The sequence below is a fragment of the Corapipo altera genome, unplaced genomic scaffold, assembly GCF_003945725.1.
Source record: "Corapipo altera isolate COAL_440 unplaced genomic scaffold, ASM394572v1 0, whole genome shotgun sequence".
Classification (NCBI taxonomy): domain Eukaryota; kingdom Metazoa; phylum Chordata; class Aves; order Passeriformes; family Pipridae; genus Corapipo; species Corapipo altera.
The window spans coordinates 70,453,841-70,471,072 of record NW_020884872.1 but is presented as its reverse complement, the minus strand read 5'-3'; the positions used below and the strand labels follow the sequence as shown (position 1 = coordinate 70,471,072).

The window sequence follows — 17,232 nt, the reverse complement described above, 5'->3', positions numbered from 1 at the left end:
AATTCCTCCAAGAAATATGACTTTTCATGGGTATTTCAATAAGGGAAAATCTAACCCAAGCAAGCTGCTTGAAGCAGCTTGAGAAGCTGAATTGACTGGAGGAGAGGCTGGGAAGGAAAACTCAAACTGTTGTTTGCGTTATGAGTTTGCATTAGCTCAGGAATCAGGAGCTGATAACAGAAGGTGAAATTTGCTCTTTTGGGCTGCCACCCTAAAAGCAATAACCTTGCTGTCCTGCCAGTAAGAGGAATGCAAGGGGGACTGATTTGGCTCAGTGTGGATCAAAAGAAAGGAAAATGATCGATCCATGGAAATGAACAGATGCTTAGAAGAGCAGCTGTGCACAGTATGAGTTCATAGCAGATGAGTGATCTGTAATCCAGAAGAAACCAATTAGGATGGAGTGAGATCAAAATCATTGTGGTGAAGGGAGAGTGTTGAAGACTCAAAGGTTTTGAAGACAAGGAGACTCTCTGTCAGTATGGCTGCTGTCTTGGTGAGAGAAAAAATCTCAGATTGACCAGTTTGCACATCCAATTTGAGCTTTGGAGAGCTCTGATTAGCATTTTATAGCTCTTTACATAGCTTTGATAGGGTTAATAGCTGCTATCAGTTATTAACCTGTAATCTCTAAGCACCCTTCAGCTAACTAAGTGGTAAGAACAATAAAATATCCCTCCAGGTACCAGGAGCTAGAAGAATTAGGAAGGTGCTGTCTTGGACAGGAGACTCCAAGAAAAGACCTGGAGAACTCTATGAGAAAGACTTGGGGGCTGCCTCTGTGCAGTGGGAGGCCTGTACGGCTCCTTGAGCTGCCTGTGCCAAAGCCCACTTAGGGCACTCAGACAAAAATCCTAGCTCAGCCATGAAGGCACTCCAGGTGTGCTGAGAGACTGGGTCCATAGCAGAATTGAGTTAAGGTTAAATGGGCAGAGACTTGCCTATGGCATTGGCAAGTGCTTTTCTTTGGAACCTTGGCATGGTGTGTAGGTAGATCTTTTCATACCTGTCTTCATTAAAAAAAACCCCAAAACCAAAAAGAACCCAACCAACCACAAACAACAACAAAAAACCCCCACCAAAAACACTACTGCTCAAGGTGAAATGCGAAATGCTTAAAAAAACCAGTCGTTGCCCAGGGCAGATCACTGCTATCCATATGCTTCATCACAATGTGGGCTTCCCATCTCATCGTGGACCTTGTCCTCTTCTAGTCAGCACCAGTGGGTATTTGTGGTCACTTTGTGTTCCCAGTTGCCTCTATGTGAAGTAACAGAGCAAATTGTGGCACCCAAAGACTATACCTGTGCTAGTGAACTAAACAGTGGAATCACGTGGCCTCCAAGGCTCATGCAAGGTTGTCTGTACTGCAGGACTGGAAGCACACTCCCCAGCTCTACCAGCATGGTAGAGGCTGTTCCCAAGGACCAGCATGGATCAACCTGGTCTGCAGAGTGAGATTTTACCCAACAGATACAGTCCGAGCTCTGTCAGAGTGGTTACTGGCTCACTTTGCTCACTATTTTATGGCTGCTGCCAAGAGCCCTTGTTCAGATGGGGGTCTATAAGAAGGTCACCAGCCGTCCTGCCTGCCTCACCAAGGCTGCTCCTGCCCCATTCAACCACCTCTTTGGGTCCATTACCCAGCACAGATATCTTTCTGCTCCAGAGAGCATAGACTAAACTCCGTTGAAACGAAGGGCCTGCCAAGGAAAAAGGAACAGGGGAGTTGTTTTTGTATAGTCCAACCAACAATTTCTCCCCTTAATCTCATTATCTGACTTACCTGAACCAATGTTGCCAACTCTTTTCCTGAAGAGTTCCCCGAAGCAGTCACTTGACAAGCAAATTCTTGCTTGAGGTAATAATGTTGGACAGTGTTATAAGCGAAGTAACATGAAGTAAGGTGTTGGGCATCTGTACCTGCTGGCCATGCTGCCAGCTCTGCTTGGGACTACCCAGCCTGGGGAAATTCCTGTGTACTCTAAGTATTTGCTGCAGGCTTTCTGTCTTTTTCTAATAAATTCGTTATATCATGTGTGTGTGGAATGAGCCAACAGCCACACACAAGAAAACTCGTGACTGACCTTCTTCTTAGGGAACAGGCTGCAACAGATCTTTTCTTTAAAAGTTCCTGTACAAAAATCTAGTACAGGATGCTAACGGGTTTCATATTAATCCATATCTTTCTGAAGAGGTTTAAAATGGCAATAATTTTATACAAGTCTGTTGAAACTGGTTGAATTTTACGGTTGGTGTATTCACAGATAAACAGAAAAGATAATGTGTCTTCATAGCAGGTTTATGTCCCCCAAAACTAGGTTCTTCAAAAAGGAGCATCTAATTCTTGAGAGATATTTGACTAAATTCAGTTGGACTTGATTATCTTAAGGATCTTTTCCAACCTAAATGATTCTGTTCTAAATCCTTTTCACTTCTCTCAGCTTGAGAAGATGTTTTATAATTGTGATTTATTATTTTTGCGTCCACGTTTGTTACCCTTCTGTGTTACTCCTAGCATACTGTCAATAAAGGAAAAAAAAAGGGGGTAATGAGATTTGAATAAACCAACCCAGTTTATAAAAAAAGGCATGGTTTCTATATTTAAAGATTTTCTCTTTTCCTTATACTGAAATACTTGGCATTGGTGTTTTCACTGCCACTTAAATATGAAATGATAGCGTGCATAGTGTAATCTGATGGAAATAAATTTATCAGGGAGAGAGAAGATAACTAAGGCTTATCCAGAAAAACAATCTCATATCTAGAAGTTGAAAGGAAGAAGCCAAACATCTGGAGTCCAAGCCTAACGAATCATATATACAGTAAAAAACTACATCCTAACTTGTGGAAATAGGTCATAGGACTATAATAAAAAAGGAAACAGGAAGATCAAATGGCAGGAAATAGGACTGCAAGTGGAGGAAAAAATATAGAGCAAAAATACAAAGCTCAGTATTTGTTGCATCTGCTCTCCTAATTCCTGTGCAGAGGCCTCAAAAAAATCTATATTTAATAGTTTAAGGCCAATCTTGTCTCTTAGCATATTAAAGATTTGCTAAATTAGGATTAAAGCTCTTGAAGGAGTTAGGATCAAAGCTTTTATAGCCAGTGTTGAAGTGCATATTCTAATGCTTATAATTGCTAAATAGAAATTGATTTGGCATATTATATGCATCATAACTTACAGCAGAGTTAATTAATTGGCAGTTACATTTTTTCCTAGGTAGCCTGTGGCACTTTTTGATTAATTTTTAAACAAATTTAGTTCAGATTTCCTATTTCCTACGGCTTTTTTTTTTTATCCCCATGGCCTAAGTGGGATGACTGAAAAAGTATTCATGAGCCCTTTTTACATTATGATGATATCGCATTTTATAAGAAAATGGTAGAGAAGTTGGGCTCTGCTCAGAAGAACAAATGGTTCTTTGCAAATCTGAGAGATGAAAACTACTGACATTACTCTGTGCTGTTGCCCTGAGTCATGAAGCAGCACAGCAAAGTGGGAGTCAGAGCCCAGCTTGAGTGCAGAAAGATGCTAGGGCTGAATTGAAGAAGCAGGTCATTCCTCAGCTGCAAGTTCACTGCTATGAGCCAGTTTGCTGGGAATACTTCCAGCTTGGGGCTTACTGTGCTGTCCTCACAGTAAATGCCCATTAAAATACTGAGAGATTTGCCGCTGATTTTAACAAAACAGCATCTATTTGTGATAAATAGTAAATGTTTCACATCTGCAAATTTGTTTTTTTTCTCCAGGGGCACATATTACAATGATTATTTGGAGAAAGAACATATAGACAGTTCTTTTTTTCTCATAGAAATGATTTGGCAGTACAATTTCTCTGATAAAATGAACTTAAATACCTCCAGCTTTATTTTTTGCTAGCTAGGTTAAAACCAACTTCTCCTGGAATTGTGTCCTGGTAAGAATATTTTAAATAACTTCTAATAAAAAATCTACTTGCACAGTCTCTTGGTGTATCTACCTCTGTAACTAATTTAACAGTAACATCATTTTCACTAATTAAAGATCTTCCATTTATCTGTTTTCTTTTGGGTTTTCTTGATTTGGGTTTAGTCGTATACTGAGTGTGTAAGGTAGATAATTTTGGAGCTTGATTCATTTAGTAAGACCATCACTTTCTGGAAGTTTGGAGCGCTCTGAAGCCTGGATTCACAAGGAGGGAAATTTAGCCTTTATAAGCAATTTAGAACTCCACATTGTCTGCATATATCAATTTGTTGCATAATATCTGTGTTAATGATTTTTCTGTAGGTTGGGGAAAGGCCTGCGAAAGATGAGTTTTGCCCTCCACCATATACTCACTATGAGGTCCCACCAAGTTTTTATCGATCTGCCATGATACTCAAGCCACAGTTAGGACTGGGTGCAGTGTCCAGGTTACCATCTGCAAAGAGCAGGATTCTCATTGCGAGTCAAAGATCCTCAGGTAGCTGTCTCCATCAGCAAGGAGAAATAACAAATACTCCCAACCTCTATCATCCTGATGCTTCAGGTAAAGTATGAACTTTCTTTCCTTTTCTTTTACTGTAGTCACCAATAAGATTTTTTTTTCAGAAAGAAATATCACAAAATAAACAACATCTTGACCATCTTGATACTACAAAACTGCAACAGCACTCTTTGAGATGTGTCTTTTTATCCTGCAGCAAGGGTGACTGAGGAGTCTGAGACTTACACAAAGGTTGTTTAGGAGGTCATCGCCAAAGAAGGAGAATAATTTTCAATAATTCTCATTGTGCTCCTTTTTATCTTCCTCCACCTTGTAAATGCCTCAAAAATCTTTGCTTTTGCCCTGCAGAAGATAATGGGATGTCTTCCTCCCTCATGAAGGCTCCATCATTTAATCTGGATTTGACATTCCTGCACCATGCTGTGCTCTGAAAGCCTGGGCAGTGTTCAAATGTGCCAGCAGGGACTTGATTCCCTGAAGCCCTGGTATACAACTCCTTAGAGACAACATTTCTAATACCTTTTTCTTCCCGGTTACTGCCCAACTCAGCATGACCCTGAGAAGAATTACAGGGGAGGGAAAAACAAGAGAAGAGTTGGAAGAAGTGTACGATGCCATAGGACAGAGATAATAATTACTTCTACAGGACACCTCTTGGTAGCCTGGAAAAGCTTTGAGGTTTTAACAATGCACATTTAAACAGCAGCAACTTCAGAGACAACTGAAAATCAGTCATTTCCAGAGTGAAACATAGCAGCTGTTTAACAGCCTACAAATCTGCAGAGATTTTTCTAAAACAGTCGTAAGGGCTTAAATAATTACTTGGCGTCATATGATCCCTTCTCTTGTGCCAGGATAAGATTCCTTCTGATACGTGCTTATTTAACCTGTTCATGGAAAACTATTTATAAAAACTTTCAGTATGAGGTCCTGGAGCCTCTGAAAGCAGGACTGCTCTAATGCATTACCTTCTTTCCGGTTTAAAGTTTTCCCTAGTGTTTTGCCTAATCCCCTTTGTTGCAATTTACTTCCTCTTCTGTCTGGAGCAGTCGTGGTGTCTTCTTCTCTTTGCAGTTCTTTGAAAAGTATTACTCTCTCTCCCCAGTGTCTATTTCTCCATACTAATAAGTAGGAGAAATTTAGAGAAATTTAGAATGGAAATGCCTCAGAGTGTCTTGACTTTACCCTGAAAGGATAGTCTCCATCAGTAATACTAGTTGACAGGATTTGGGGTTTATCAGAAAATAAAATCAAATCTCTGTAACACAGTGCTTGTTGTGACTATCCTCTACTATCTGATCCTGCATCTGGAGTTTATCGACGTCGATGCCATTAGCAGAAGCTGACCAAACTCAGCTCTGTGTGACTTCTGAGACATTCCAAGATTGCAGGCTGGGTAGTAAACACCATTTCAGCCCTGTGACTTGAGTTCAGTTAGCATTAAACATGAGAATACAGGTGCAGAGTGTAATTGGATCATAATTTCCATTTAAATGAAACTGTAAGAGGCTGTGAGTTCAGGATATGAGTAGGGTAAGCTGTTGTATAACAGGAAACATTTTAGAAGATAGATATGAGAGAAATATACAAGCAGGACCTATTAACAAATAAACTGTCTTATCTGATCCTCAGAAATGAATGTTGCCTTGATTTTTATTCATCCATCATCCATCCATTATCCACATTATCCTGCATCATTGATGATAGCAAACATGACCTTTCCTTAACCACTTTTAATCCATATAGGACCTTGTCTTGTAAATGTTACTTTACTGTCTTCCTATATTATGTGATATTCTACAATCTAAGCAGGACCAGCCTATGAGTCCTATTTATTGTCTTTAATAGTACCTTTAAAAATGCCAGTGCATGAGAAGTATACACGAGGAAATTGCACTAGCTATTAGTGTGATTCTATTCCACTGAAGTCGTATTTCCTAAAGTTTTCATATTTCTCAAAAGTTTTTTGTTCCTGTTATTTTTTTGATTTTTTTTTTTTAAATCACTGATTATTTCTTAGACTTTGTCTGTTTTGGAAGTCAAATTTAATTGATAGCTTTTCATAATTTCCTTCCTAAAACTGTTATTTTGCTTGTTTCTCTTTAGTCTATTGATACCTTGCTAAAAAAGATGCCTCATTGTAGTCCAATAATTTGTCCGTCATCTCTTTCAGGATCCCAAAGTGGGTCTCATCTGGTGTTTGGGCTCTGACTGTTTCTATTGATTTGAAATTACCCAAGACTTATTCTGGAGAGGTTGTTAATGTCTCCAGTTTTCTACTGTCCACCTCAGGACACATTTTTTTCACTTCTGGCATCTCACCTTCCATTTTTCTTGCAAGAGGAAGAATGTGTTTATTTTTTCTGCAACATTTATTCTGTTTCAAAGTACTTCTCACTGCTTTCTGTTAGTTCAGTGCTTCCCTTTATTTATCTTTCCTATATTTCTGATATCTTATTTTGGTTTCTTTACATTCTTTTTTTTTTTGGGCATTTATTTCCCAATTATCCATTAAAGGTTGGTTTATAATCACCTTTTCCCTGACCAAAGCCTTTTTCCTTGTATGCCTCAAATGACTTAATCTTTCTCTCAGCAGCATATAACTTCATAGGTCAGCTTAGCGCTCTTTTTGTCTTTAGTACTGCCTTTTGAGAAGAATTAATTGCTCATGAAAGAGGCTGAAGTGACAGAAGATAGGACAAGACTGGTATAGGAGTGCAAAGGCAGCAGAGAACTAGTTCCTATGCCTGAGCCCACAGCAGTGGACACAGACCAGAGATGAGTCCCTGATTGCCATGAAGGGATTGGAGGGGACAGCAACCTCTGGCATGCAAGAGCGGTTGGGGTGCTGACTGGAGGGGCTCAGAGTAGGGCCAGGCATGGTTTAGCCAGCTGTGTTAAGGTACCCGACACCATTTTCCACCATTCTCCCTTAATTTGGCAATTAGTTGTAGTATTAAATTTTGTTCTGCATTATTGGTTTTGATATAGTATTTGAAAAGCAGGATTAAACGCAGCTTTGATAGAGTCATATTTACAAACACAGGAAAACGAAATGCATGAACATATGGTCAGCATACTGGAAGCAGAACCAGTAAGACTTGCTTGTGGGTGTTGTGGGATGTGAGGGCTTGGGTGACTGCAGCAAAAGCAGTTAGAGTGTAGGGGATATTTTTGCCTCCAAGATTGCTAATCAGCATCTCTTGCAGCTTGATCCTGAGCTTTTAATCCAGTTTCCAATCCTAGCGATTTCAGTCCTGCCCTGAGGTAATGGAAACAGAAGGATCTAGCCAGTTGCCATCCAGTGACCATGGAGTCTTTTAAATGGAAATCACCATGTCACAGTATCAAGGACAGCAGCAGTGCCTCATAATGAGGACTTTATTTCCCTTTGCCATACCATTCATAATGTAGCAGTTTGGTTAAGTAGCACTGATAAGCTGAGTGGTTTGGACCATGTATAATACTCATAAAACTGACTCTAAAGTAATTGATAATTAAATCTCTGAACTGCTGTGATAGACTGCAAGTACTACAAGTACATTAAAGGTTTTGTTAGTTTTAAGTTATGCAAAGTAGAAAGTAAAATAGTAATGAGTGTTCCCTGAAGTGACCTCTAAGTGTGATGCTTAAAATGTGATTTGAGTAGAGATCCTTCTTCATCTGTAGGATATAAGACGTATAAAACATGTGGTGGCATTGGCTACAAGTTCCTTATTAAGCAGTGTTGGTCCTGAGGTGATGCTTTGCCTCAGATGGGTAGGGAAGCAGCCAGACTGTAAGAAAAAGCATTCTGCAATGTAGGTAAGATAGGAAGGCATTGAATTGTGGTATACTTACAGGTGCAAAAGAGTCTCCAAAAGCTTAACATTTGTTAATTTTATGTAAATTGACTCTGCTCTTTCTGTGGGAAACTTGTAATTCAAAACAAGCATCGAAGGATATCGTGTCTATAACATGTAAAATATTAATATGTTTTCCTTGGTTATAAAGGCTTCTTGAAGCAAGTGTGTTAGGATTTGCATTCATTAGCTGATTATTTTTAAGGAATTAATGTCTGACATTAGCTGATTATTTTTAAGGAATTAATGTCTGATTTTAAAAAGTATAACAGAGATCTCATAGTTAAAACTTCACTTTCATTATATACCCATTAATTTCACTTAATTTTGCATTTTTCAGTAGTCTTTACAGTATTTTTTTCTCAAAGAGTGAGTTAATGAAATGTTGTTTCCTTATCACCTCCCTGTGTATAAAATTTGTCAGTCCTGAGGGTCTAGATGCTCCTCTCATTTCTAAGCAAGCCAACTTTTGATAAAGATAGAATTTACACATAAATCAGGACAACAATGTTTCTCATTACTCAGACAGACGTAGATACATACACTTATTTGTGTCTTTGCGTATGCATAATGTATTTCATCATGAATGCTACAATATGTCTACAGCTTTCTCCCAGTAGGAAAGCTTTATTTTCATGTTTATTCTCAGGAATACCTAGGAATTGAACATGTAAATGAGATTTGATGATAGAAAAGGAGTTTTGAGGTTACTTCCTGAAATGTTGCCTCACTGATACACCCGCTGTGTACTTAGTTTATAGGTTTGCAGTCTGAGGTACTTGGATTTGAACTGGCAAGCTTTTTAATTGTTTAAGGAAAGAGATGACAAGGGGAGAATTCACAGGGGAAATTATTCTCTGTCCTTTACTAATCTGCAGAGTTTTCAGTTGGCACTCTGCTTTCTTTGAGAGAGCAGTCTGACTGTATTTCATAAAGAAAAATCAAATGTTTCAAAGACCCACAGGCACTTCCTCATGGGTTTTTTTAAGGACATCATCATCTTACTTGAGACATAGCCATCTGCCACCTCTCAGCTCCCAACAATTACTGTGTCTTCAAAGAACAAACACACATCATATGACAAGGGTTGTCTATATGACTGTTGTACCAAACTGCCATTCATAAGAACGGTATCTCTAACAATCTGGGTGTAGCAGCAGGCAAATACTCCATACCCTACCTCCTCCCAAGCATCATCACTGGCTGGGCACCCACAGCACTTGTGAGCAGCAGCTAAGCAGCAGCTAGGCAGGTGGGATGCAGCTCTGGTGCACAGAGAAGTGTTCTTGTTGCTCTAGGCTTTTGGTGACAAAGGCAGCGAGTGAGATTCAGGCACTGACAATTCCTGTGTTGGAAGTTTCTGAGGGATGCTCCTGCTTCGCACATTAGCTGCAAAGCTAACATAGACATTTTCAGTTTGAATGAATTGTGAGTTGACAAATTCTTGGGGTGTTGAGAATGTGCTAACCAGCCTTGGTTTGCCTGGGAGTTGGGAAGGTACAGAGCAATTTTTGGAGTTTTTAAATCTGAATAATGAGGAGATGAGCATTTGCTACCATATCATTATGGACTGGCCTATCAGAAATTAATTGATATTCAGCAGTGGCAACTGTTTTGCCTTTGGAACTGAATTATCCCAGGCTTGACAGGGTAGCTGGATACAACCTGCTCACTGCTGTTTAGGCATAAATTTTTGAAGCCTCAGTTCTTGTTCAGAGAGAAATTGTTATGTCTATAACAGGGAAACCATAAAGCTAGTGGCAACAGAATAGGTTTCTCACTTGTGCAATTGGTTTTAATGCACAAAGATACCAATGAGGTGGGTTAACTCTGCTTGTATTATCTCTGATTAATGCAGTGACCTTGCAGTTAAGTTTTTTGCCCCGATACCCCAATATGAAATGAGAATAGTGATGTTCAGAATATCAGAAAGTGAGAGAAAATGTCATCTAATCATTAAAGTTTTAACAGAAATGCTACTAAAAAAAAAAAAGGCAAAGCAAAACAAACACAAAAACCCTACCACAAGATAACAAAGGCTTGCCAAGGATCCCTAAATTGTGGAGCTGAAGTCTTGAACCACTACTTTTTTTCATAGGAACATATCTGTGTAATTCCTTTCTTTAATTTTTCATTCATTTCAGCTAAAACATATTTCAGATTTCACAGAGAAGTCACATGAAAATTGCTTCTCAGATGTGCATGAAGATGTAATTCATGTGCGATGGGGATGCACGAGAAGTGTAGCTCAGACTTTTCTGCAGTCTCCCCAGGCACATCTAGTTGTGTCAGTAAGTCCATACCTCAAAATGTTTTCATGTTTCAGGTTGGGAACAGCTTGAAGCGTCAAAGAAAATCATTCATGTGCGTACAGACAACAATACTTAATTCTATAATTAGCTTCAGGCAGTGAGACAATTGGAAAGATTTTTTGCCAATTTTTTTACTTATTTTGGCAGATTTTTATTAAAATGAAAGTTGCTCATTAAAATAACTTTTGTTTTGAACTCGCAGACCTTGTTTACAGGAGTACTTCTACACTTTAAAAAAAGAGAAATAAGGAACATCTGTGATAAAACCTGATATTTAGAACAGAAAATACATACAATAGGCTGATGCCTCATGTATTTTAATGAGAAAGAAGACACAAAATTACTTAGCTCTAAGGATTTGAATGCATCCCTAATGAGGATAATGTCCTGCCCTCAGGTCCTCATGGTACAGAAGAACTGGATTACAAAGAAGAGAAGTGAAAAATAATTTAAGGTTGATGATGAGTTCAAGATGCAAAATGTTGTTAGTTCAGGGAGAATTTGAATTGAAGTCATAAACTAGAAGCACATGCGAAAGTGTGAGAAAAAAAGCATTGAATCCTCTGCCCAAGTCTGGGAGAATGACTTTGAAGAAAAGGTAAAGATGATGACTGGGCAACTTGTCGTCTAAGACCTTCTGGTTTTAAGGAAATTATTCTTCTTCAATGACACGCATGGTGCTTAATGTGTTGTGGACTACAGGCACTTGGTTGCACAGTGGTGTAAAGAACAGGCCATATGGGGACTTTATGTGGGCATCCCTGTGGTTGAGCTGGGGATGTGGGAGTCTCAGGTGAATCTCACTGCCCTAGGGCAAGCACATTTGAAATGCTTTTTGAATAAAGCGATTTCTAACCACTTTATCCCACTGCCCCGGTGGAATTTCCCCTATTTTGTTCCAGGAAATCTGTGATATTTATAGTTTTTTTGCTCTGAAATGGTAAAATCTCTCCCTCCATCTCAATTTTCAGAGATTATTATGTAGTCTAGGCATGTTGGTGCATTTTTGGAAACCTGTAAAACCAACAAGAGACAGTCCCATACCTTCTCCCTGCTGCCACTGACCTGGGCAGGTGCCTTGCTCCTGCAGCTGCTTGCCGTGAGTACTTGGCTCTGGATGCTACCTGAGCATGATCCTGTCACTGATGTGACACGTGGAATATTTTGCAGTGGGGAAGGAAGAAGTCTGGCTTGAGGGTATTTTGCAGATAGCCATAAAACATCTATAATAGACCACTGTCAAAACAATGCTGCACAGGCCTGGCAGTAAATTGATGGTGACCATCACTGCTTGTCTCTTCTTGATGCTGATATGCCTGCACTGCCCTTCACCTGGAACCCACAGCTACCTCTGAGCCCATCTTCACACCATCCAAATGAAGCCAGATTCAGGATCAGAGTCCAAAATTGCCTCTGTTGGTGCCAGAGAACTGAATGGGGATTTTAGCAGTCTTTTGTTACACACTATAGATACTTGTTATTTTCCTTTGGATTACTCTGCACAGCATGTACTCCTCTCGGCTGGTAAAGGTATCCATCTCCTTGAGTCTTAATAAAGAGCTCAACTTGGGAAAAGTGCATACAAAAATGCATTTTTAAGAGCCTAGAGTACATAAATTGCTTTGTTTGTTGAGCAAGGAGCATTTTTTGATGTCTTTATACGAATGTGTTTTATAGGATAACAAAACTCTTTTTAGCTTGGTATTACATATATTTCTATTTCAAAAGAAAAGGCTTAGTTTTGTTAAACAAAGCTTAGCATTAGTATTGTGATGAGGTACACAACCATCTTTCGAAATCCCCATAACACTTTTCTGCTCAAAGGAGTTAGTCTTGTTTTCTCTAAAGTCTCTGCAAAGTGTAATGCTTCATTAAAATTAATAAGACTGTGACCTACATAGTTTACAAAAGAATTAAATACGGTAATAATATGAAGACTATATTCTTACTGTGCAGTTACTTTGTGTTTTTCTGTATATTATGAAAGTTCATTTCTTCCTTTGAAGTATGTGTCAGGCTAGTGTACAAATAGTGTTCACTGAATAAGAATGGGAAAAGGGTGACTTTGTGGCCTTTTCTGGCCTAATATGTTGATAGTTTTTAATGATGCCTTTTCTCCTATCCCACTAGTCCTGATGACTGATGACTCAAGCATCAGGTTTTGGAGAATGTTGTTAATGTTTTTTAAAAAAAATATGTTGTCAAATCTAAAAAGAAAAATTCTGTCCAAATTTATATACAGTTGAGGTCTAGATTCACTTGGTATCCAGACCTTCCAATCAAACCCAAACTTTAATCTTTGGTCCCTGGCCTTGAAGACAATCTTGCCATGCTCATGGACCTTTGGCCTGTGAGGACGATGTGGAACATTTATGAACCTGTGTTGTGGATTTGCCTAGGAAAGTTTGCCTAAGCAAGAGCAGCACAATACGGGTTAGGACAGAAGCTGAAGATGGGTGACCAGTTAGTTTTTACCACAGGCAGATATGGTAGCTGAACTACTGTTGTTGCCTAACTTCATGTGTTATAAACTTGCCATTGGCAGTTGTCTGAGACTTGGTTGATGTCACTCACATAGGATGATGGCTTAATGGGGAGAAGTCCTTCAGTGGAAATGGCTGGTGGAATGTTAAAAAAGTACAACTTTATGGGTCACATCCTTGTCCCCAGGCTTGGTGCAAGAAAAGTGAGTTTTCTTTTAGAGAAATTTGAAAGAAAACTTCAAATAAGTGTTTTCTTTGATGGAAAAAAAAAGAAGTCCTGTGTCCTTGAAGAGCACTGTTGGCGGTTTACAATACTTTCCAAAATTGGAGGTTAAGCGTATTGTGTTTGTCTCTGTGTATGAGGGTTTTTTTAATTGGCACATAGCAAATGTAAAATTAGAAAGTGATACAGCATTAAAGAAGATAACATTGAAAGAAATTCTTAGCAGGATTGAACTATATTACTTTGCTGGAAGTTTGAGTTATGCCTCATGGGTACTTGGCACATTTCATATTTTAAAAATTATTGTGACCGGTAATTTTTCCACTGGATGTTTTTTTAGTGCAGCAAAGGATAAGACATCACTGCAGTTTGATCAGCCATTAAACTTGTATTCAGTCTTAATATTGCCTTTATGTAGGTGGGTGTTACAGGAAATGATCAGTATCTCTCAGTTTAGTGTATTAAAAAAAATTTCTTTCTTTTTCCTTCTTTCAGTCGATCTTAAGAAAGGATCATGTCCAACTGCTGCAAAATCAAATCTTCCCAAGCCCTGCCAGTCTGGACTTCGTCCTCCAGGTTATTCACGGTTGCCAGCAGCAAAGCTGGCTGCATTTGGTTTTGTCAGGAGCTCAAGCGTATCCTCCGTCTCCAGCAACCAGTCAAATGACAGTGCTCAGAGTGATCAAAGCAGGACAACTAACCGTAAGTCCAAAAAGTGCCTTTCTTTCTGGAGGGATATTAAATAGATGTATTTCAGGATTGTCCAGATTGGAGTTTCTGTCTAATTTAAGACTAATGGAATCTGTGCAGTACTCACTAATCTCTTTTGTGCCACTGACTTTGGTTTGCTATCTTGATTTCTGAGTCAAATTTATTTTTAAAAATATAATCTAATAATTATTAAACATTAACAAATATTTAGTAAATATTAAATATTTAAAATATTAATAGGTGAATAGGGGCTGACTGTACATCATATAAAGAAGTGGCTGGTTTCCCTGATACAGAGAAGATCCCATTAAGACTGAACTCGAAGCATTTTTGTATTTTGTTTTTACCTGGAACATCCCTTCTTACAAGATGAAATAGTAAATAAACATAGTAAACTGTGTATGGTAAGTAAATGGCAGCCAATGCAGAGCAGTTTAGGACAAAGATTATCTAAAATAAGCAATATAGTCTTTCTCATCTTCTTTTCTTCTACTTCTTTATAGTCCGTATAATAAACTCAGTTTAGAAAACTGAGCAAATAATATGAGCTAATGATATGAAGGCGATCAGAACTGATATCATAGCTGTTGTTTCATCTACCAGACTTTGAATGATCCCATGGCAGAAATGTCATTCCAAATCCTATTTTCTGTAAAGGCCGTTAATTTCATGAAGTACAAAATAATCCCCACTGGATCATGCAGTCCTTTGGAAGAGTGCGCATGCCCTGGGCTCAGAGCATAAAGGGGAATTGAGGAATTTTCGTGCCCATTTTTCTTTGAAGACTGGATTGAGCCTGAACTGTGTCAATATCAAAGCAAGTGGTATCAGCCTGGGTGGGTTGCAGATGGGGCTGCCAGGTGATATGAAGCAGCAGAAGAGACAAGATGCTGCAGTCTCCTAAATCCTTCAGGGTTTGTATTACTTTGAAATTAATTAAAATAAATACAATTAAAATAGTATTAAAACCCTAAGGATTTTCTCTTTCTCCTTTATATAGGGTGATTGAAATGCCAAAGACTAATGTGAGTAGGGACTTCTAACTTTTCCAATGCCCCCAAACATGCTTGTATCTTGTTTTACTGTTGCACCAATCATTCATTTCTGTTTATTTCCTAATAAACCTTATTTTTAGAGTACTCAACCTCTTTTACTTTGTGTTTTTACCCTACAGGTAAGGGTAAAAAGCTTTTCCTTTTATCTGGTGTTGTAATCTTTTAGTCTTTGGTTACCTAAAACCTGTGTTGGGGACAGAATTACCTGATTTCTGATAAGGTATAAGCCACATCTCTGTAAGGAATGTTGTTGTCTAGCAATTTGAGGTGTGAATCTGAAAAAAATGACATCTGTCCATGAACACAGTAGATGCATACAGCTTATACAGCAGAGAATTCTCTAAAAGGAAAATACTCCAAGGTGTTGAAGTTGAGTCAGTTGGTTTCCATTAAAAAAACACTGTGAAAGAAACATTAATAATCTCAGACATAGAAAGTTACATCTGACTCCTCAATTTTCTTTAAAAAAGTTGATTTTGTTTATATATTCTGGTGTACTTTTATATTATATTTGTACGTTAAGCCCATAAAAACTGAAACCATATTCCAGCCACTGGAAGGATGTGGAAGCATTTGGTTTCAGCTGACTTCATTGAAGATGGTAACTCTCTTTAATGTCGGGATCAGGACGTTGTAACCAGTTTGTGCATACTACAAGAAAGGTTTTGATGGATATGAAAATTACCCAAGGGAAGTGTTCTCCTTGTACAAATTCATGTAGAGATGAGTACAGCCCGTCACCTGATGAAAAATAGCACCTATAATTCTGCTCCTTCTACCAAGTTAGATAACTCATCTAAGTCTTTGTCTATTTCTCTGCACCACCGTGTGAGAGCAAGAGAGTGAACCACTCCTGATGGTCTCCTTTGTCACGTGGTTCCTGTGACATGCACAGGTGTCCACCCCAGAATTCTTTTATTTGTCTTTAGTTGGACAAGAGTGAGAGAAGGAGAAGGTGTGTTGCCAAGCAGGCGAGGGCACATCTCATGTTTAGGGTGCCAGCCCTCTAGTAAGTCAATCACAAAAGATGATGCTTAGCATCTCATATTTACTTTGGATTAAAGGCAACACAACTCCTGTTCATCATTCCTGATAGGGCAGATAGGTAGGAAGAAAAAAATTGTTTCCTTAGCGTTGATTTATTAACTTTCATAGAAATGTTATCAGTGTGAAACTGTACCATCTTTTTCTATTTATAGTCCATGTGCCAGCAAGAGTTAAATTAGTTGCCCAACACTCAGGGAGCACAAATTAGTTGCTTTCCATTCTACCTCATCTTAATTAACGCAGAGCAGCAGTCCACTTCAACACGCACAGAAAGGATGTAGGGAAGAAGTATTGCCTCAGTAATCTTAGCATTTCTTCCCTTCACTGTCAGCTGGAAGAATGATTTTATTTAAATTAAATAAATAGCTGATTCTATAGATACTGCCTGAGATCATGCCTTTGACTAAATCAGGTTTCCTAGAGGGCAGGATAAAGTTTTACTGTTAATTTCCTAGCTCATTAGGGTAGAAAATGCAAAACGATCTAGCTTTAGAAATCTTCAAGCATAAGTAACACAATTTCCCATTTAAGCAGCATGTCTGTGTGTCAGGGAGACAGAAGTAGTTGATAACATCTTACAAGTGTGCATATATTATAAATAGAGAAGCTGCTACTGTTGTCACTCAAGGGGCTCACCTCAAAATCATGACGTATTATAAGTTACTAAAAAGCCAATGACTATGGCTAGGTGAGAGAAAAACAGTGGTTTATTTTAGGAAAAGAACGTTTTAGGATAAATAGTAATTCTTTAAGGGTCTCTAGTGGGATCTTTTCTTGCTTTTCTCTCCTCCATCAGATGTCTTGAGGTGCTACCCCTTCCCAAACATATCTCTTTTCCTAAGTCCTAACCAGTGTCTCTGTCTAGAGAGTAAAACCCTACTTGTTTAGAGTAAGGAGACGTGATGTTTGTGTTGAGGGGAAGTTTGTTAATGGAGCTGCAATGTGGCAGCTTTATTCTTCACCAGATTTCTCCCCTTCCTGTGACCCCTCTAAGAGCAGTAAGCCTGGATGTGCACAGAGTCTGTGCTATGCTCCTTGGTTGACTTTTGGGCGATACCTTGCATTTTCAGATTGACTCAATTAA

The 17,232-nt window shown here is 38.7% G+C and overlaps 1 protein-coding gene across 7 annotated transcripts in view; it reads left to right on the top strand.

Moving 5' to 3' along the window:
• MTUS2 (microtubule associated scaffold protein 2) overlaps positions 1-17,232 on the top strand; it is a 248,111-nt gene that overhangs the window by 82,755 nt on the left and 148,124 nt on the right. For all 7 annotated transcript variants that reach the window (XM_027651676.1, XM_027651659.1, XM_027651651.1 and 4 more), the window contains 2 exons: positions 4,277-4,517; positions 13,831-14,037. In XM_027651676.1, the coding sequence (XP_027507477.1) occupies positions 4,277-4,517; positions 13,831-14,037 (448 nt within the window). The remainder of the gene's footprint in view (positions 1-4,276; positions 4,518-13,830; positions 14,038-17,232) is intronic.